This window comes from Labrus bergylta, chromosome 14 (assembly GCF_963930695.1).
Source record: "Labrus bergylta chromosome 14, fLabBer1.1, whole genome shotgun sequence".
NCBI lineage: Eukaryota > Metazoa > Chordata > Actinopteri > Labriformes > Labridae > Labrus > Labrus bergylta.
The window spans coordinates 7,556,637-7,578,815 of NC_089208.1; the positions used below are offsets into that span (position 1 = coordinate 7,556,637).

At 39.6% G+C, this 22,179-nt stretch overlaps 1 protein-coding gene across 1 annotated transcript; it reads right to left on the reverse strand.

The window, feature by feature from the left end:
* Positions 1-213: 213 nt before the first annotated feature.
* LOC109995244 (dapper homolog 3) lies at positions 214-22,055 on the reverse strand. Its single transcript, XM_020648897.3, has 3 exons — positions 21,621-22,055; positions 9,209-9,335; positions 214-7,572 (listed from the first exon to the last, which is right to left on the reverse strand). Exons 1-3 carry the CDS (start codon positions 21,858-21,860, stop codon positions 5,921-5,923), a joined length of 2,019 nt encoding a protein of 672 aa, XP_020504553.2. The 5' UTR covers positions 21,861-22,055; the 3' UTR covers positions 214-5,920.
* Positions 22,056-22,179: the final 124 nt, after the last annotated feature.

Consider the following 22,179-nt stretch of genomic DNA (forward strand, 5'->3'; position numbering starts at 1 on the left):
AAGTCTTCAATTTAACATGAACTGGATGACTGAACCTACACAGAACTCCTTATTACGAACACCCAGCCGTGTGCTGAGTGTGTGTGTGGTCTGCCTGCTGACACTTTCATGATCAGGCCATTTAGTAACTCCTAGCGAAATGAAAAACATGTCCATTAACATACTGGTTGATGCAGCAATCATTTGAAAGATTCCAAAAAGATCAAGTCATGGTTTGTATATGCAGTGGGAACATTTTAATTTGATACATGTAATACAAAAATAAGCTTATAGTTAGCTTTAATGATAATACTGGGAACATTTCAAAGTGACAATGTACTTGTTAATACATTCTTTGGACAGGCTCATTCATTGAAAATCGTAGAAAGAGTTCCTACTTAAGAGATTTCTTGACGAAGTCATATGATTACTACTTTAGTTACTTGATGTTTTGTGTCTGCCAACACAGAAAATGTCAATGATTCACAGACATTTTTTACAGCGGGATTAAATATCTCCCCTGTATACCATACAAATGTACTCACGATGCAACATCCAAAAATTCTCATTTTATATGCTGTGGTCACATTCCCCCATGTCCGACTTCATTTTCTTTAACCCAAATTATTAGGAGAGATCTTTTTTTTTCTTAAGTTAAACTCTTATTTAACTTTAAAGCAACAATATGTAGGAATTTAGTTTGCTGTGGATTGGTCTCTGAGTACCATCACTGCATTGTTGTAAGACACAAATAGTGCGGTTCCGACTATACCTCATCAACATTATGCATTTGTTCACAAGCAGAGGATGCAAAGTTGGAAAAGATGTTGTAAGAAACAACCATGTCGACTAACAAGGTGCAGTAATACAGTGTTACCGGATTTTGCACAAATAACAGGTGATCATTAAGATGTGAGCTCTCTCTTTCAGAAATAAAGACATCATTTCCCCCTACTCGAGTTAAACAATAAGAATATAGCGGTGAGTTATAGTCTAAGTGTCGGAAGGAAAACTTATCTTACAGAAACTAAGCACTGAGCAAAACAACAAAGTTTCTACTAAACTAGTAGAGAGCCCTCCACTGCAAACACTGGAGACCCGGTTGCAGCTCAAGTTAGCTCTGCAAACCAAGGAGGAGACACTCCATACAAACAGCCCTGATTTAAAACACAGCGAGCTCTACGATGTGTAAACCAGACTAGTAGACTGATAGGCAGGTATGTTGTCAGCAACATGCTTCAACTTCAACTGTTGAGCTTGTTTCCTAAGAGATCTAATTAGTAGAATAACTGAAAAAGACTACAATGTTTTTGAAATGTGTGAGTTGTCACATCTCAATTCTGCCACAGCAACACTAAATAATATCTAGGGCTGTGGCTTAATGGCTTCATTGGGGAGAGTCATTTACTACATGGTTGTTGAGATAGGTTGAATGGGTAAGGTTCCAAAATTCTAAAGTTTCTAACTTATAAAGGTAAGATCAAATAGGGTGACTGTGGTTCAGTGGAAGAGTCGGTCGTCTATCAAATGGGATGTTGGGGGATTCGATCCCCAGCTCCTGCAATCACATGTTGATTTGTCCTTGGACAAGACACTTAAACCCAAGATGCTCCCTAATGCCTTGTCTGGGCTTTGATAATGTGTAGACGTGACCTGCAATGTAAAATGGCGCTATACAAGCTCAATGCCAATTACCATGTACAAGGAAAGTGCCAACATTGTAAGATGGATTTATGATTAATTGGTAGACCTGAGGCCTAACCTGGACTAGCTGACTTTCTGCACCCGGTAAAGCTGCTGAACACAAGACAACAGTGACACCATTAACCATACAGCCTAATGTTAAGTTGAAATTGGCAAATTTACATACCGCAGTAAACTGGGGATTGGTTGCGCTGTGGGCATGGGAGAGACAAGATTCTCTATGTTGAAAGTTATTGTGCTATTAAATTGACCTTTGAAACTGCTGTTCAAAGGTTGAAAGGTTACATATTGTTGCTTTAAACACAATAAGACATTTAATATGTCAACAAATATGAAAGTTTGTGGTTTGTTTCTGCATTGTAGCCCCCCAATTCCTAAACCATACATTGCCTGTGATCTCATGAGTAATTGGTTGGTAAAGATAATAGAAAAAATATGTGGAAAGCCTTTTGTGTTGTGTTATGTGTAATAGAGGCTGACTACCTGGAAACAAACCCTGCTTTAAAGAAGCAGTTATACTTCAGTGGAAACAATGTTGTTCTATAAATTATAAAATGTAAAATGTGGAGCTACTCATGAGTAAAATCAAGCAAAGTTTCGGACATGGATTTGTTACTATATAGCACAATAATTTTAGAACATTGCAGAGAGAAGGTGCAGCCTTGTGTCTTAGCCTGACTCATGCTGGCTGTCGGGAGAGCCTGGGTACACACTGGCTAAAAGTACACACTGGCCTGACCGTCAGGGATCAGGGCTTGTCAAGTGTCAGTGAGAGTCAGTGGTTATGCTCGGTGTGGTGTGAAAAGCAGCTTTGGTACTGCTCAAGGCTTGTCAGAGGCTTTTAGCCTGATTCAATGTGTAGAACCAGCTGCGACCAGTCGGGGAGACAAATTACTCTGAGCAAAAATATCAGGGCACGAGAAGAGAAACAGAAGTCACAAAGGAAAAAAAACAACAAGTCAAGAGAACAAGCCCAGAAGTCTCTTCTCATGTAAAGCCAGTACCATTTCCATAACTTCTGACATTTTCTCAAGTGGAGGTAATTACAAACATGCTCAGCAGAAAAATTATAAACCAGTGTAAAAACCCTGCCACTAGTATATCCTTGGTTCAACACTTGCAGTTTTCTGCTTTGCGAGAAAAACATCAGACTGCCGCAATCTGCTTATAAGGAGTGTTATTGTCTCTCCCAAAAACTAATTGGCGGTAGGCTGTTATCAGTTTGGTGTGAGCAGTATGACTTTGGGCCTGACAGAACACTACGCAGTCCGTTTCATCGCAGGTTGTTCTTTGTTGTCAGTTTGCGGTGTAATACCTATAGCTAAAAATCTACGAAAATCAAATTTTTGTCTTTATTGTGTACTTTTTCAGTCAGAATCTTTGCTCTAAGGAAAACTTTAAGAGCATATAATCAGACGAAAATGAGACAATTAATTTATAAGACTGACAAGAAAGATTTTTTTCTCAAGAGAAGTTCATGAGGATAATATAAGAAACATATCATCTAACTGGAGATATCTTTGTCTCTTATGTGTCTTATCTTTATCTTAGTTTTTTTTTTATATAGTTTTGGTCATATTGAGACGTATTGTCTCACTTTTCTTTAAGCTCAGATTTATGAATGAGAAATCTTCGCTGAGAGCTTGAAATGAGACAACTAAGACAATTAAAAGAAATTTGACTTTAGACTGAACCTTCACTTCATCAAATCTGAGAGCTCACAGTAATTAAATTTTTCTTTTAGCTTAGATTTTGGAATGAGGCACCTGTAAGACAAATAAGGGATCTCACTCAGGGCCAACTGTGAGACAAACTATTTTAATTTCTCAGAATCAAAAAACTCGTTTTGGTCTTAAATAGTGCTCATTTTTGTCTAGGAGACAAAGATAAGACATAAATAAGATCTTATCCGTAATTTTACTTTGCTACGGGCAGCCTTAAGTCACTATAGGCTGGATTTAGATCAAAAGGCCAATCGTATTTTTTAACAGACAATTAGTATGTAACTAAGTCAGCAAGTAGAGTAAAATACCAAAATGGTAGAGTTTTGGATGAAGAGGGAATCATCTTGAAAATGTGTTTTAGGAGTAGCAATGTTTATAATGAGCTTCCCATTGCTCTGAATTAACCCAACATTCACAGGCTGCCCCTCCTTCCAGCTCATAGAGCAGCATTGACTAAAAGAAAAAAAGCAGTGAATCAGAAAGTTTGATTATATTTTCTGATTGTGTGAAAGTGATTTCTAGAACACATATAACATGCTTCTAACCCTACAACACCATGCAGGAAGTAAGGTGAAGCAACATTTTGTGTCAATTAAGTCAAAGATTCATCCTGGCTCTTTGATCTCTCTTCTCTGCATGTCTGCAGTTCTGCATGATTCTTCATCAAATAACTGAACAGAGCTGTGGCTCATTGTTACTTCCATGATAAAGACAGAAACAAGTAACGTCTGGTTAAGTTGCATTGTTGTCGGCAGTATTTAGATTGTGTAGACAAGCACATTGCTTTGCAAGTAGCTGCAAGTTTAAACTGATCTTGTCGCAAATCTTTGGCATGAACTAGCATTCGAACATTGTGCTGTTTCTGACTTGTAACACTGAGGCTTTATATCCCTACCTAAACTAATGGTTAGAACAATCAAGAGTTATCTGTGCCTAGTCACAACTTATTGGTCTAACTGAAGGAAGATGCTATTTACATTTAGATGGATATTGGGAAAAATGTGCCTAAATAAGGGCGACAGAACTTTTCACAAGATATACAAGAAATGCAGGACAAAGGGCTGATATAATGATGGTCATTTCCTTTTTAACTTTTAGTTAAATCTGATATAAAACCATCCAATCAATTCTGTTGGCCAAGATCAGCGTACCCGCATGCTCACATTACTATCTTAAATGTTCGGCCCATTGTTCTACATCGATCAAGGCACTGCAGCTCAGGGTCAGGATAAAAAAAAAACCTTCTTAAGAAAGTCTTAAATGCTGCTTTCTTTTTAACTTCAGTCTTAAGACAAAAGTAAAGAAGATTTGATATTCATAAATAAAGTGCATTTTTATTCTTTTTAACTTTCTTCTTATGTTTCTTCCTGAGAAAAAACTTAAGAACAGATGAGATTCTTGAAAACAAATTTATTTCTAATTTTCTTCGTAACTTTAAGACCATGCTACACTTGTCCTAAAGTGTCAGTTTTATTAAATTTGTCTAACATTTATTGTTAATTTTAACTTGCCACTATTGTTTTGGGTGTAAGTTATGTCTCTGGTACTGCTTGAAAATAAGATAGCAAATTTGACAGTTCATTTTAAACTAATTTGCCTTTACCTAGAGAAACTAATGTTTCAATTCTCAAGTCAACTAATGTTTTTTTTTAAGATTGATAACTAACCGATTGCAATGATGTTGACAAACATGTTTATTATAATTTAAAACATTTCGGTGCTTTAGTCAATGGTGCTACACACAATGTAAATAGGCATATGCATAGGCATAGACCTATTATAAGGGCACACATACCTGCCCTATAGCATCTGAGAAGTTAGTTAGTAAGAAAATAAAAAGGTTTTTATGAAATGACACTGTTCTTAAGAAAACATTCAGGAATTAAACTCTTAATTTTCTCACTTACAAACCTCTCAGGTGCTATAGGGCAGGCCTATGCCTATATTTTCCTCCCTAGCTGCAACCCAAAGTACTTCCATGTAGAAAACAGTTAGAATATGTATAAGTGACAACCATATTTATGATTTATTTTTATCTAAAAAAAATAACTTTGAGTAAAGGAAAAGATTTCAAAATTAGTTTGTTTCTCTGGGTAAAGGCAAATTAGATTAAAATTAACTGTCCAATTTGCTAACTTATTTAAAAGGAGTACCAGAGAAAGGAGACTTACACCAAAAACAGTAGTAGCAAGCTAAAATTGTGTTTAAATTAATGAATTTAAAGGCTTACCTTTTCACTCTTACAATTTTAGGACAGGTGTGGTATGATCTTAAAGTTACGAAGAAAATTATAATAATACAAAGAAATGTAAGAACTTTGATTTCAAGAATCTTGTTCATTCTTACGTTTTTTTCTTAGGAAGAAACATAAGAAGAAAGTGAAGAAAATAAAAACCCACTTTATTCACGAATATCAAAGTTAGGAAGAAAGCAGCACTTAAGAAGTTTTTTTTTTCTTACAAAGGATTTGTGAACCTGGCCCCTGATTCTTTCAGTTAAAAAAGAGTTACACTTTAAACAGTGGTCATTACTTTCAGAGAACCAGTGCGGAAGCGTAAGATCTTCTTTTTCAGGGCATGGGAAGCTTTAATCTTGACAAAAGCCTTTGGCTGGAGTGGGGCTCCAGATTGGGCGGAAGGTGATGGGAGGGAAAGATGAGGGGGTAGTTGTTGGGGCCAAACCAGACCACCACTTTCGTCTGAGTCACTTGACAAAGAGCTGGAATTTGGAGAATCAGCCTCACTCATGCTGGACTCAGTCTCACCCTGACCTTGGTGAGGGTAGTCCTTACTAGGCTGCTGACACGGGTGCACTTGGTCCCTCTCAAACTGGTACTCCATATGTTGATGATGCCGTGAGTGATGGTGATGTTGGTAGGCAAATGGTGCTTGCGTAGAGCGAGATTTCCTTGTCCGTCTTCCACAGTGATCCCTTTGGTTTGAAGCTGATGACCCCTGCACAGGAGCCTGCACAGGTGTTTGGTCAGCCTCATCCTGGCTTAGCTCCTGTGTGGACTGCCAGCGGCGGTAGTTCGCCCCTCCGTGCGGATGTTTCTTGCTCTTGGATTGACTACTACGGCTTCCCCTTCCACCGCTTCCACTTCCTCCACCATCCCTTTCTACTGTATTGTACTTCCGCTCTGGAACCCTTTGCAGGCTGTTCTCTGACTGGGACCTACATGCCTTCTTCCCCGACTTCCTGCTGGCACCACTTCTGTCTTCATTAGAGCGACACTTCTTTGCACCCCCTCGGGATCTGGAGGGTTGGGTCTGAGATTCTGTTAGTTGCTGCTCTTGATGATGATGATGATGATGGCCTCTTTCTGGAGAGTAAGTGCTTTGATTGGGTTTGTTCACCCCAGAGCCCTTGTTCGGGTTGGAGTGGTGATGAGCATAAGCTCTGGTAGATGCTCGGCAGGGCTGGGCCGGAATATACTCAGCGTTCACCAGCTGCTCATCAGGTAAAGGCTGTTGGATAGGGGTAGACGGAGTTGGAGGTGGATAGTTACAGTGATATTGCTGAGGCGAATCAGGCTCACTATTGCTTGAGTCTTGGTGGGCTTGCAGCACTCTGAAAGATGGATAGTCCAGCAAGGTTGAACAGGAGGTATTCATCGTGGAGGCCTGTCTGAGCATGTGGTAAAGTCCTGGTTGATGCTGGACACTTTGCTGGAGGGGATGGTGGTGATAAGGGGGTGGAGGACTTTCTGTAAATCCTGCCCTGAAGTTACACTCCTGCTCTATGTAATGGCAAGACTGTGGAGCGGTTTCCTCTAAACACTGGGATGGAGGAGAGATATCTAGAACAGGCATCTGTTTCTGAGTATGTTGCTCTTCCTTGCAGCAGACACTACTCTGTCTCACCACAGTGGCACCTCGGGCTTCATGTGCCAGGCTAGTTCGGGGCTTCGATGGTCGTGTGGATAGTGCTCGGCGTTGGATCAATCCAAGTATATAAGTCTTTACCTTCTGGGCTTGTTGAAAATCTTCCTGACTTGGGTAAACAACTCTCATCTCCACAAAAGCCGTGGCCCCTCTTGAGTCTGCCTGCCATGTATTTCCTGTCTCCATCTTCCCTGTTCCCTCAGTGGCTGAGAGGGAGCGCAGGACTATAGGGCAGTCATTTGATTCAGGAGATCTATTCTGCTGTTCAACAAGGACCCCACCTGACAAAGAGAGCAAAGACAAAGTGATTAGATACATTGTTGCAGTTAAAAATTTTCTGTCAGTGTGTAAAGGGGTGTGAATGGTTAGGTGTGATATGCAGTGAAAAAAACAATTTGAGTTGTCAGACTATAAAAGGGCTTAACAAGCAACAGTTCATTCGTCATTTCCCTATTACCGGTATTTAATCGCTCACCAACTGCAATACATACACAAATGGACCAATCCTGTCGCATCAGACAACTCTTGGATAGAAATAGAACAAACACTATGCAAAGAAATTTGTATATCAGACCTTCCATTCACAAGTAGTTTCCAGCCAAAAGCCATCCCTGTTCTAAAAACCTTACCATAGTAGTCTGTGAGGCAAGTCCGTCCATCAAGGTGCTTCTTGCTATTTTGCCCTTTTTCCAACTACTATTTCTAGGTAGCCCATACATTGGGTGATCAGACTTTCGTATGACTTGACTTGTGACTTGCTTGATTCTCACAGCAGTGACTTGTGACTTGCTAGAGGCTTGAAGGTTGAGACTTGAGACTTGCTTGTGACTTGTATATGTGTGACTTACTCCCATGTCGGCACTGCATACCTGAGTATACCTGATACTCAAATGTGATTTACTCAAAAGGGGAGACCAACATATTTGTTTCATAATTGAGCTTATACATTGAAGCTGAAATTTAGCTCTGCCTCCTTACCTAATTGAAGAAGTAGAGGATTTCCCGGATCAACTTCACCAACTACCAAGGTGCATGAAAAGTGAAAGGCTTAGAAGAGGTCAAAAAGCTCCAGCAACACTTGTAGCACGAAGATCAACTTTATTAACAAATTAGACCGACATGTTTCGGGTTGTGTCCTTCATCAGGGTCATCTAGACTCCTTACCTAATTGACAAATACTACGCATGAACACAATTTCATTAACCGAAACACTGGCATTACTTTAAATGCCAAAAGCCATATAAAGGCTTAAAGGCCAATGATGAACATGTGAAGCAGAAAGATGAATGGTTAAATATATGGAAAACGTAGCAGTCCTCATACAGCTACAATGGTTTTACATGAAGTCACTTGAAAATTACGGTGCACCACATTCAGATGTGAATGTATGCTGTCTGTATGATTAACAGAGGGTTGCTGACAAGTAGTCGGTATGTGATGAGTTGAGAATGAGATGTGGAGGTTTGTGGAGGTGACTGTGATGACTGAACAGAACAGCACAGGAGTTGGATGTCATTTAGAATGACGATTTAAAGAAGCTGAAACCTCTTTGATTTAATGCCTGATATTGATGCATTTAGGATTAACTGTTAAAATGTATATATGAGGAGTTTTTGAGAAGAATACTTTGCACTTTTACTAAAGTATGTTCTTACACCAGTGCTTGTAACAGAGTAACTTAACAGTACTTGTACCTTTGTACAGAGTTTCAGTACGCTTACAAGTCAAAGTGATGGAAATTAATAATGTTTAGTGATTCATATTTTGCAATGTAGGGGTAGGTTTGTCCAGTATCTGCAAAAAGCAAAACACACAAAGATGCACAAAAGGGACATCAAACGGTCACAAAGCACAAAACCACTGGCTTTTAAATGACCATTTTTGGGTTGAAACTTCAGGTTATGTTCATTTATTTACCTGAGCTCAGTTGGTTGTCCTCCAGATCAGCCGGATCTGCTGATTTGACCTCAGAGTTAACATTCAGCTCTGCTACTTGTTGCTCTAAAGATGCCTTAATACTCCATGGTGTACACTGGAGACTGCTCTGAAATACAAAGGAAGAGACAGAACCAAATCAACACATTGCACACAGATGGGAATATTTTTCAAAAGCAACATCAATACAGCCCAGAGAACAAGAACACCAAATTCAAGTGTTTTCACTTTCAGGACCTATTGTTTGAAAACCTCACCCAGAAAAGTTCTTTATAAATTATATAATGCCTCTGTCCTTATTCATATTTGCCTCATGGCCTTAGAATGTGCAGTGGTTGTAGGAAAGTTTCATTAAAGAGAAAGTCCTGAAGAAACTTATCTTAAGCAGGACAAAAAGCTACCGGCAAAAGTGGGAAAACTGATAATGTCCATGTAAAAGTCAAAATTGTGTTCATATCAATGGTGCAAATGCAACTCTTACTCTACACCATTAGCAGTATGGGAGATTTTTGAAATATTTTTGAAATTCACATTTAATCATAAACACACAAAAAACCCTATCAGATTCACAGTTCTGAAAGTTAATCAAGACATTTCAAAAAATTCTTCTGAAAGCTAATCATCTTTTTCAAATTATTAGTTTGCATGATTCAGCAACTCATTATTTTTGCATTAGATAATTTTGAGCTACTACATGTAACTTATTTATTTTTATTTAAACCATTTTAAAATATTAGTTTCAAAGATAAAGCTAATAGGACAATAACTTTCAACAAGTAGAATGCCGTCTCTCAAATGTACATAACTTGGTCTGATCCTATTTACTGCAGTATGTCACTTTTGCAGCGGGCTGAAATCATCTTATAAGAAGTGCATACGGTTTATGCATTATTTCACACACAAGCCTTTAGGTATAAAAAGAAGTCAGCGAGCCCGTCTCTGTACGGTTTGATACAATGACTTGAGGCTAAGAAGACGGTGACAGATGTCATCGTTGTAAAAAGAATAAAAAGAAGCTAAAAATCTGTCCTACACAAAAAAGTTGTCTGTTTCCTTGTTAATCTTCATAACTTCATAAGTTTGGAACCATACAAACCTACCTCATATAGGATGCCAATAATTACCCTCTCCAGTAGCCATTAAGCCAAAGCCAATAAATATCATGACAACAGCTGGATACAAGTACACATACTACACATGCAAACAATGGCCTGAAGATGCTTATACTGCAAACATTACTGCACCTTGTTAGTCGACAAGGTTGTTCGGCTTCTTGCAATGTCTTTGCAGGCTTCTTACCCTCTGCATGTTGCCTATTAGTCTTACAACAGTAGTTGTACTCAGAGACCTTCATTACCAAACCAAATTCCTACATATTGTTGCTTCGTAGCATCCAGTCATTTATAATAACCTTTTTGTAACTTTTTGTTCTTTGAAGAGTCTCTGCTGAAGTAATATAAATCTCCCAGTGGAAATGAATGACTTTTTCATCTCTGGCTTTGATTTTTTCCTTCTATAGAAGCTCCAGTGGATTTTGTTGTAAATCTGTGATTGATGATGTTGAAGTAATCACTTGGGCGTACTATATGAATAATAAGTTGCTAGCTAAGTAGTTAGATAATGAGATAGATAGGTCACATTAGCTTGATTGTGGACGTCATTACAAAGGATCTTGATGAAATGAACCTTTGAATGACTGGTTTTCCTGTTTCTGTGGGGTTAGAAGCTGGTGGATAATGAATATAAATCACTGTCTTCATTGCATTAAGTCAATCACATGCAGCCCTTCCGGGTCTCCGACTATTGACGTTTAAAATGACAGGGCACTTGATCATTTTACGTTCTTAGTCAGGTCAGCTCAAGTCTTTAAACACCCAGTATGTACCATAGTCCTTTATTATGAAGTCTTTAAAACACACAGATGTCTGTTCTTTTGATATTGGAAGACACAGAAAACTGACATTACTCATGGAAATAGAACAACAATGAGAACATCTGCTCTAATTTGGCATTTGACATTATGACACAACTTAAAACAGCCTAGAGGGAGAGCCAGGCCAGGACCGAACCCAGCCCCCCAAGACCAGCAGGGGTCAGTTTGACTACTGAGAATACAGAGGTGTTTTTCTTTCTAGGTTTGGCTCCTGGTATCCTCGGAGGGAGGGGGAAGTGTGGGGCTGGTAGATCTGAACTGCTCTTGCCTCTGCAGGTTGACTAATACCTTACCTCCATCCTGCTCCTTATCGCCCTCACCATGTCTTCTTGCTAAAGTTCCACTTTCACAAAGAAATCAAAACAGCACCACAACAGTTACTGTGCTCTGCCATTACTACTGTTCACCTTATTACGTTTACTCAGCACCTAACTGCATTGTGTTAGAAACCCATTCAACCCCATACCAAATGTTTTTTGAAAAATGCCTGTTTTTAATTTGATGACAGAAACATGTGGGACTTGAGAAGTTTCCAAACATTCATGCTTGAGCATCCCAGAGCGGCTGAGTCTTTCTGAAGTAGGAGGATGGAGAGGGGTCCACCACTCTCTGTAAGACTGTGCTGGCAAATAGTGCAATTATTTCACAATAATGTTTCTCAACTTAAAATTGCAAAAATCTGGGAATTTCATTGTCTACAGTACATGATATGAATTAATGTTGGGTCTTTGTAGATAATATAACAATGAGTAAGGGCTTTTACCTGCTCTTTTGTAAAGTGTCTTGAAATAACATTTGTTATGAATAGGTGCTATACAAATGAAGACTGATGGATTTATTTATTTATTATATCATTAAAAGAAGATCTTACTTATTATCCTCGTCGTTCCACTCAAATTAAGAATAAAGAGAAAAAGAAAGACTTATGTCATTGCCATATGTTTACGATTGAGGAAGCGTCAAATGTTCAAACCAATTCAAACCATCACAAGGCTTTCACTCACTGTGTGTGTGTGTGTGTGTGTGTGTGTGTGTGTGTGTGTGTGTGTGTGTGTGTGTGTGTGTGTGTGTGTGTGTGTGTGTGTGTGTGTGTGTGTGTGTGTGCGTGTGCGTGTGAGAGTTTGTGTGTCAGGCATGCACTGTATAAAGGGGGCTGTGTGTGGGTTTAAGCAGCTTCTTACATGAGACCACACTGTCTGAATAGCGGCTTGTTTTCCTCCTGTGGGTGCACGCTCACACACACATGCTCAAGACGTTACAAATTCACACGAGTGAACGCACCGCCAATTAAACTGAATCTATGAGCTCTTAAGCAGATAGTCAGACCCACAGTGGTTCTGAGCTCCCACATCATGAACACTCAGGTCTCTTTAGCATCGTGTTCAGACTGTGCATCAATCTGTGTGTTCACATTGTACTATTATTTATCCTGCTTTCATTATGTGTTTTTTCTAACAGAAAAATTCTAGAGTAAGTCTGATAAGCTAACCAGAATAATAGTCACTCATGCTCCAATGTCCAGCAATAATAATAATAGATAGATAGATAGATAGATAGATAGATACTTTATTGATCCTGAGGGAAATTCAAAATGTCCTGCACGGCCTGAACTAAACAACACTAACACAAGCATTCAGAACACTGACCCCGTTGATAAATAACACCAATTTATGGCAAAGAATGAAATGAATTTATATACTACAACCACAGACTCTCTGCTCACCACATGTGTTTAGCAAATATGCATTTTAGAATGAAATGAAGATAGACTGATACTTTAAAGGAGGTAAGTTTCCATTTACACCGACGAGAACCTCGAAGTAGCATGGAGACAAAATGAAATAAAAAATGTTTCATGGATACACACAGTATGGTCTGAATGACAAGCAGATAAACAATGTTAATATGTGGTTTAGTGGGGGTCTGGATGTTTGGTGAAGCGCTGTCTCCATGAAAGGCCTTTTCACAGTGTGGTCTTATGCAGTGTGTGTGTGTGTTTCAATCCTAAGCAATCTTTGAGAATAACCCTATAAATGAAATAAAAACATTTGGGATTCTTAAAGTTTCTAAGAGCATCCACTGACAACAAAGACTGAAAGACAGAGAGGTAAAATTTTGGAAAGGAAAAAAAAAAGTTCCCTTCTGAAGCAAGTAAAGAGGAGAAGAGGGGAAAACCTCTAAAGAGGGGAAGAGAAACAGGAAACACGGATTGATGGTGGGAATGTTTCAAAAGAATGAAAACAAAGACTCCCACTGCAGCTCCTTCAAGAAATCTCAGTCTTTACTTGACTGCCCCATCAAACGTTAGAAAGTAGTAGAAAATAGGCTAATTTTGATGAATGTTGCCAACAGAGAAGTTTACAGGTAAAGAGAGGCATGGCAGGGGCAGCCGCTGCAGCCGCTTGCAGACTGAGCAGCATTTTTCTGTATTTGTTTTCGACTTTTGCATGTGATTTCAAAATTGCATCATTTTGGTATATGCTGTTTATCTATTAAAATTGTTTCAACCAATGCATCATGATTGCATTTGTAGGCCACTGTATGAACCAGCATGAACTCAAACATCCACATCAGGTTTCACAGCCAGGTCCGGAGTTACAGACACATATAGTTTCTGCAGTACTGCTGAGGAGAACTGCAGAACAGTCCAAGAATTTTAGTAAAAGTTCTAATGAACAGTCAAAAGACTTTTGCAGCCGATCCTCAATTACATAAAAATCAGAAGTACTACAGTATACCGTACATCCAGATGACATCAGCAAAAGTACTTAATTTTTACATACATACATACTGAGTATATACTTTCAGAAAATGCAATTATTCGATAAATTAGAAAGTTAAATGTACAAAGCAGCAGGATATAGGAGGATATCTGCTTTCTGCAGACTTAAGGTATTATCAGCCAGGATCTTCCTTAGACTGGCAGCAATGTCAGACTCTATACCATTTAATTATAGACAACATCATGATTACATGTTAAGTTTTATTGCCCATCCCTCGAAGATTATGTTTTTTTTTCACATAAACATGTTTTATACATGTAGCAAAACGTTTTCATTTTTCACACTCCCATCAGTTTTAGGACAAACTGTCAACATTAATTACAGGCAGTGGTTTCCATTCGTCTGTAAGCCTGCATTCAGTTTGAATGATGTCTTTTTCTTCTTTTTCTCTGTTTACTTCACATTCCTCCTCTTTCCACTGTGGTTGTTTGGTGGCATTAAGTGTGTTTTAAACTGAAAAACTTAGACTAAAGCTTCACAGCTGTGACTTTGAGTAATCAAGTCCTACTGTTTGCTTTGGAGAAGTAACAAAGGACCCCCCACCCCCCCCCCCCCCCAGCTCACCTAACATGAAATGTAAGCAGTACTCATTGATTACAGCTCATATGTACATGATGTACACTCTGCTCATTGTCGACCTCATTCAACAACTGTTCTTAAGAATTAATTTGTTCTTAAAACCCACTTATACAGTTTTTAGGAAGATTCTACGTGATGGCGACTATTTCCTATGCATTCAGAACAAGCTGCATTCACATCAGTGTTTACCACACGCAGAAGATTCTCAGGCAGGCTGCCAAGGTATATTTCTAGTTGCCCAAGAAGCCTATATTTCTGACCTTTCTTTGATTACATTTTTATCTGTCTATAAAATTGCCGACCGAGAGAGTGAGAGAGAGGTTTACTATCTGTACATCCATCCGTTATTGCACTGATTGAGGTGCAGCGCTTCTGCCATGCCAAAACTGAAGTTTCTCATGCCTTAGTTTCAATATTTTTCTGCAGCTGTTTGCTGAAAATATGATTCTGCTCTCTTGGTTTTGCTGCATGGTTATAACAAGCCTCCCTATCCAGGAGGCGAACCTGTTGTGATAATGGAGACACGAGAGAAACTTCTTATAACAGGAGTTTTGTTATGTTGCACGGAGAAGGCTGAGTTAAGAAAAAATGAAATGAAATGCCTTTTTCAAATCCACATCCACACCCACGCTGTGCGCTTAGTGAGGCCCAGACTTTGGGAATGTTTTAGGTGCAGCATGTCATCTCTCTCTTTCTCTCTTTCTCTCTCTCTATTAATCCATCAACCTTCAGGTTAAGTGTTTCTGTCATCTATCCTGACCCCACTAAAAATAAGACAAGAACCCATTAAAATAAGAAAAATTAGGTCTTCCCTGCATGACCATTGTCAGAATTCATCGAAGTCTGCATTCATCATTGGGTAAACATATTTGAAAGGGCACAAAAAGGGACAATAAGGATATATCATAATTAAAAAGTGGTGCAGAAAAGGTATAAATTGGTGCTTAAAAAAATATCAGAATGCAGGAAAATTATTTTTTTTGGTAGAGAACCCCAAACACAAATGTAACCTAAAAGTTTAAAAAGTGACAGTTGTGTGAGAGAATTGTGATCTTAAGTCTCAGGGAGAAAAATCATGATTCACATTTTAGACAGAATGGTGCAGCCCAAATGCCCATATAAACAATGGAAACGCTGTTGTTTATCCATATGCCTAAAACTCATGCCCAGGTATGTGCTACCCAGCCAAAGAACTAAATAATGCACTATTAAAGACCATCGGTCCTGTGGTCATTAAAGATGCTCTTATCACACAGGTTAAATCATGCAGGTATGGTCCCAATGACACTCTCAGCTGGAGGGTGCATGTTGGAGCTCTCTGCTCCAAAAGTCTAACAGTTCATGTATTTTCTGCATAGACTTCAAGTCTATAGAGTGGAGCAGAAGACATGTTATTCTTTTACTGGGTCAAGATACGGCATCCCAGTCTGGTATGGTACATTGACAGTACAGCTGAGGTCACTAATCCCCTGTCCGGTGCAGACTGTTATGAAGATCATGGGGTTAAAAATAATCTCCAAATTCTTTACGAGCAGTACTCCCAACATGCTCAGCTCTGGGCTTTACAGGTACTTTAAAAATAAAGTGAATCTGAAAAGGCTGAGGCTGTTTTAGGAATGTTCTTCAAGGAGTCCTGGGGAGTTTGATGGAAGTCTACCATGTTAGACCCATCTCACATTCTACACCAGGAGTTCCAGCCTTTACCTACCGACAGGAGATTCAGAGTCCCCGAATGCAGGCTGAACCGCTACAAAAGCTCTTTTGTACCCATGTCAATTAAACTACTCAATACCACTAACATAGGCCATGTGGGCAGTGTAATGAGATACAAAAAAAACAATGCAATATGTTACAGAAAGATATGCAGAACCTTTGCAATAGTAGGCTAATCTGCTCAAAATGACTACAATACTTATCTATCCAATAATGTGTGGATGTGTAAATATTGTATTCGTGGACAAGCATATGCTCTGAATTAAATTTCTGTGAGATTGTTCATTTTTCCCTTGTCTGTTGCAAACTGCCAGTCGTTTCTTGTTTTTTTATTTTTCTGTAGAATCATTCTATATTCTGTATTACATCACTTCTACCACTTCAGCTGGATGGAGTCCGAGGAAAATTTCCCAAAGTCTAAAAGTTTCTCTTATCTTAAGACAGAACATGAAAAGAAAAGCCTTCAATTTGTATTTTTTAAATCCGACATAATGACATTTTAAACATGCAATAAAAAATCATTAAAATGAATTAACTATTGAAATTAAGTAATTAATCACATTTACAAAATGTAATCAACTGACAGCCCTCAAGAATCAAACACAAAGCATGATGGGAATCCAGCCCTCACTACATTAATGTTTAGTCAGGTGCTCTGCAGTTTAAAAAAACTACTTTGCATGTATAATCCTGCTTTTGCTCAGCACAACAACTCACTGCAACAAAATCAACGACACTGTGTGCTCTTGTATGATGATCATTGTTATGTGACTATACGGCAAACACACACACACACACACACACACACACAGATCTCAGCATGCCCCTCATTAGCCCCCCTGACATGCAGGAGGCCACAGTGAAGTTTGGGCTGCTTCTTCAGCTGCTGTGGGCTGTCACATGGCTGTCAGCAGGTCCAGCGGAAGAAAACTCACACAGACACAGACACACACACAGACACACACACACACAAACGCACACACACACGCATTCTTTTAAATTAACCATAACCAACAAGGGATGTCAGGTCTCCAGAACCATCACACACATTATATATGTCACACACAAAGAAACTGTTAAAATACTAAATGATCAGATTTTTTGGGGGGGATTTTTTTAAGGAAAAGGGTTAGGGATCAGGGTTAGTATGCAGCTAGTTGAATCCAGTGGCATGCATCCCCAGAAAGAGGTCTCTGGCACATTTTAATTCCACCATTCTATCATATATACTGCGTGCGCAAACCAAATTCAAAGGATAATAAACCCTCTTGTGTGTTTTAACCCATTTCATGCCCCCGTAGTCTTTAAAGGCTTTATATGCGATTTTTCACACAATCAAGTATATCCTCTGAAAATAACACTGTGAGTCATGACTGTCTACAATGGGTGTAACACCCGAGTCCCACTGTCTGTGATGCTTTCAGAGTTTTCAGAGTCCTATCTTCAGTTTGTTTACATCGTTGGGACGGCCAGCTAACTCCTCCCCTCGCGAATAAAAGTTGTTTAATGGAGGGACTAGAGAAAAGAAGAATAACATACTGTACTCACTGCTTAGCTGCGTTTCTAGATCATGTTAATTTTGGGTAAATTTACATGCAGTGTGAAGATACGAGCATAATAAAGATCGCTAGCATTAGCATGCTAACACAACAATGCAGTGCAAGTTGTTTTGGTTTCATGTTGGTGCTCAAGGGCGACATCTGCTGGATCAAAAAATCGTATATAACGCCTTTAAACAGCTTTTCATTAGAAAAACAATGCCTATTTTTGACTGATCGGATTTTAGACTTATTCATTAATTTTTACCAATTATATCAGAGCTTCACCTTAAGATTCATCAAGACATGCCAAAATGATCGTTAATGCAATGTTTTATTAGAAGCATAAATAATAATAATAATAATAATAGTAACTTTATTTACATAGCAATTTAAAAATAAAGATTTGACAGACAAAGCAAAATCACTCCGTATTCTTGCTCTTTTCGCATTTTGGGATTTATGCCTTTTCCCAGATTTCATCATGTATTGTAAGTGGCTGGTTTGCTGTTTAAAGCATGCTGGGAAACCCTATAGGATGCTGGTTTGATTGAAAAGGCTCCTCAGTTCAACATAACAAGTGACCAGTGGAGGTAGGAGGACACAAGTTGAAGTGAATTGGCTCCGTGTGGCTCTATGGTATACAGTCAGCTGAGTGCCCCTGCCTCCCCACTCTTAAAACTCACTCACTGAATGCGTCAAAGTATGGCTTTGTAAAATTTGCTGCTCAAAGCATGCTGGGATATCTGGCAATGCGAACAGAGCTGGCACCTTCTTCTCTTTTCTCACTCATTATGTCAAAATCCTGCCATTTCCAATACACTCCACAAACCATTAAAGTAAACTCTGAAACTCTGATGGTAGCATAAGAACTCTAATTGTTAGACTTTGTTTTTACCATTTCATAAGGCCATTAATGTGTAATAAATAGTCTACAATGTTCTTTGTGATGCATCCGCTGTTTGGCTGACAGCCAGCGATTACGGAAAGCCCCGCATTGAACAAGAGGGACTAACATAAATATTGATAAAAGCCCCATGGAGTCCATAAACTTAGCGGTACTCCTGTTACTGGCCAACCACATAACTGTTAGCAAAAAGTACCAGTTTCAGGTACCCATCCATAGTGCCAGGGCCTGTAAGAGCCCGAAATGTAACAACAACCCAAAATAATAATTGCACAATAATGTAATGAAATTATTACATTATGAGGAGAAAAATATTTTGCCTGCTCCATAGTGTAAGAACTGTTTTGGGCCAAAAGTTATTACGTTTTGGGCTCAGCATCTTATTACATTATTGACCAGAACAATTAGTGTTTTATTTCTTTTTTTTTAAAAACATTTCAGGCTCTTACAGGGCCAATGAAGTGTACTGTGTTGGAGCCATAGATTGCTAATATTAGTGGATGAAGCCTGAGTGACGTCAGACATCTGTTACAGCAGGGGGCTCTTGAGGATCATCGGCAGCAGCCACCATGCTGGAAACGCTGTCTCACCCTAATCTTCAGTCATCCTAACGAGAGGCTGAGAGCTGGAGCTGAGGCGGGTTTTAAGCCTCTTGATGAACCGTTACATACGTTCATAAAATCAAAACAGAGCTGTAATTCATCCCCCGTACAGTGTGTGCCCATGATGACAATAATTAGCCCTATTTTGTTTTTTATTTTCATTTATGCTGTAAAAACTGGCTTTTTTTGGCTGTGGTGTGTGTATGACTTCCAGGGTTCCCAGCCTCAAGCGGACACTCGACGAACTGCAGGATTTTGCACTTCGGCATTGGCTTCATTTTTCAAGACCGGAGGTTGATGCTTGGTTTGAGCACAGTGTAGCACTCACAAAAGTCAACCAAACTGGACTTTGGGGCTCACACGTGCTTGGTCATGGTATGGCTTCTGGATTATGAGGTCTGTGTCTCAGTGTGTGCATCTACAAGAGTTACTCTGAATCTGTCTTTTTCTGTCTAAGTCTGCGTCTCTATGGCAGTGAGACACAGACTTACACAGAATAATACAGAATAGGACACAGAGTCAGACAATGAGTCTAGAGTGAGACAGAAAGGGAGTCCGCACAACAAGATAAAGATATTCAAGGAGTGAGACAGACTGAGGCACAGACCAAAGAGTCAGACACAGAGTAATACGCTGTTTGAGACACAGAGTAATACACTGTTTGAGACACAGAGTAATACATAAAGGGAGATACAGAGTGAGAGAAAAGGTGAGACAGAGTAATACGTTAAGTGAGACAGAGTAATACATAGAGACAGAAGGAGACAGAGTGACACAAAGTGAGACAGAGTAATACATAGAGACAGAAGGAGACAGAGTGAGATAAAAAGTGAGACAGAGTAATACATTAAGTGAGACACAGAGCAGCACATAGAGGGAGACAGAGTGATCCAGAATGATACGCAAACTGAGACACGGCTAGACAGAACGTGGTACACAGACTCAGACACAGAGTGAGGCCCAAAGTAAGACACAGTGTCTCCTGAGTAGACGAATCTGGCCTTCACTGAAGAACTATATTCTTACTTTAATTTGTTTGGTGCAAACACTTTATATTTAGGAAGACTTTCTTAATACTTCTCAGTTCTGACAGACGAGAAGTGATTGGACTGAGGTTTCACAGTGATGATATCAGTGCCAGGCTGTTTGTTTTTTTCCGGTATGTTGTTTCATTTTTTCTTTGTCTGGGAACAAGACAGCAGCCTTATGTTCCTATCTTAGTAAAAGCATGATGGTGCACTCGTGATCCTTCACACAGACAGCCCTGCATAGCTCTATGTCTCAGTCACTGGGGAGGGGTCAGATCATAACAACAGAGCTCCAACACTGCAGGCTCAAAGAGAAAGAGAGGAACTGGAAGGATACTGCATAAATGTTTCAAATAAACATATTTCGAAAACTACTTCAAAGTTTACACAGCATAAAACAAATGACTGAACATACCTAATTTCAAACACACAGCTTCTGAGTCATACCTTCTCTCTGTGGTAATATAGTGCAGCACAGTTTCGTAGCAGCTTTAAATGATTATTTGGCATAATTACAGTAATTTCAATGAGAAAAGACAGCAGTGTCTGTTAAAACAGAGGGATGTTAAAAATGTAATACACATACTTTTAACACATTGACTTTTGTAATCAAAGTAGCCAGAATGCAACAAAATACACAAACGAAACAAGTTATGTCTCAAACTGCAAACCCTCATCATGTTGGTATTATACTGTAATGTACTGTAACATTGAATTTAAACCGTAGGCCATATCCTCTGGCTTCTCGTGTTCCCATGCTCAGCTCTGGACTTTAAAGAGCCATACAGGCTCTAAAGTGAACCTGAAAAGGATGAGGCTGGTGTAGGAATGTTCTTCAAAGAGTCCTGTGGAGTTTGATGGAAGTCTACCATTCCCTGTGAAGAACAGTGACCTCAACCTCACCATTCATCCCATTCAGGTAATCATTTATCCAAACCCGACGGATGTCTGCTAAATCCATCAAGTGAGCATGAAACAAAAAACTTCATCCAAGTCTGCCCTTAAATGGTAACGTTTTGCTTCAGAGGCATTTTCATTCTGCTCTCTGAAGTCAAGTCTATGCATACTCTGCGTTTCTAATCGTGCAGATACTGCAGTTAGAGGAATAATGAGACTGCTGAAAACGTCTTACATTTAGACACTTTAATTCCTTTGTAGTCTGAAAGTAGGAGGTAATGTGAAAGTAACCGTGCACATGAACACGGCTAAGTCATAGCCTATGGAAACTTTTTCAAACACATCTCACGCCTCTGCAGAAGTCTGCCCCGGCCTACAACATAGACAATCAATTTTCACAGAAACACAACTTACGTGTTGCTCATCCGACGCGTCGCCTTTTGGTGCGTCGAGAGCGCATCGCGCCGACCGCAAAGCTCCCCAAGGCGGTCTGCCGGGAGCCCGGGAGTCCCCGAGACAGAGAGCGCTCAGCACCCGGGCCTCCTGTCTCTGTTTAAGCAGCTCAAGCTCGCACAGGCCGGCCAGGTTGGCTTCCAGCCGCTCCTTGTTCCGGCTGCGCTCCGCTTTCATGGGCAAGGAGAACGACGCGAACATGACTTCAAAATAGCCTCAAAACTACTTTCGTCCTCTTGCTCTTTTTCAAGACAAAGATAATTTAATCAAATTAAAGCCTGCCTCGCTCCTCTTCCTCTCCGCTGGTTCTCTCCTGTGGAGACAGAGGTTTAAGGCTGCAGCTGCTGAGCTCACCGCTGTCCGCCTCGGACCCATCCCCTCCTCTGCGTGCAGGCTCCGAGAGACAGCTGCAGGGGGGAGAGGGGAGGGACTCTGACATGCAGTCTGACACCCCTGGTCAGCTGGATCCACTGTGGCCTCTTACTACTCTTATCATTGTGAACTCAATATGTGAATGAAA

What these genes read in the sequence shown, in the direction of transcription:
- LOC109995244 (XM_020648897.3), bottom strand. Translation starts at nt 21,860, where the DNA reads ATGTTCGCGTCGTTCTCCTTGCCCATGAAAGCGGAGCGCAGCCGGAAC. An exon ending in ACGCGTCGGATGAGCAACAC is followed by an intron (nt 9,336 to 21,620) that starts GTAAGTTGTGTT and finishes TTTGTATTTCAG; the next exon opens with AGCAGTCTCCAGTGTACACC. An exon ending in GGACAACCAACTGAGCTCAG is followed by an intron (nt 7,573 to 9,208) that starts GTAAATAAATGA and finishes TCTCTTTGTCAG; the next exon opens with GTGGGGTCCTTGTTGAACAG.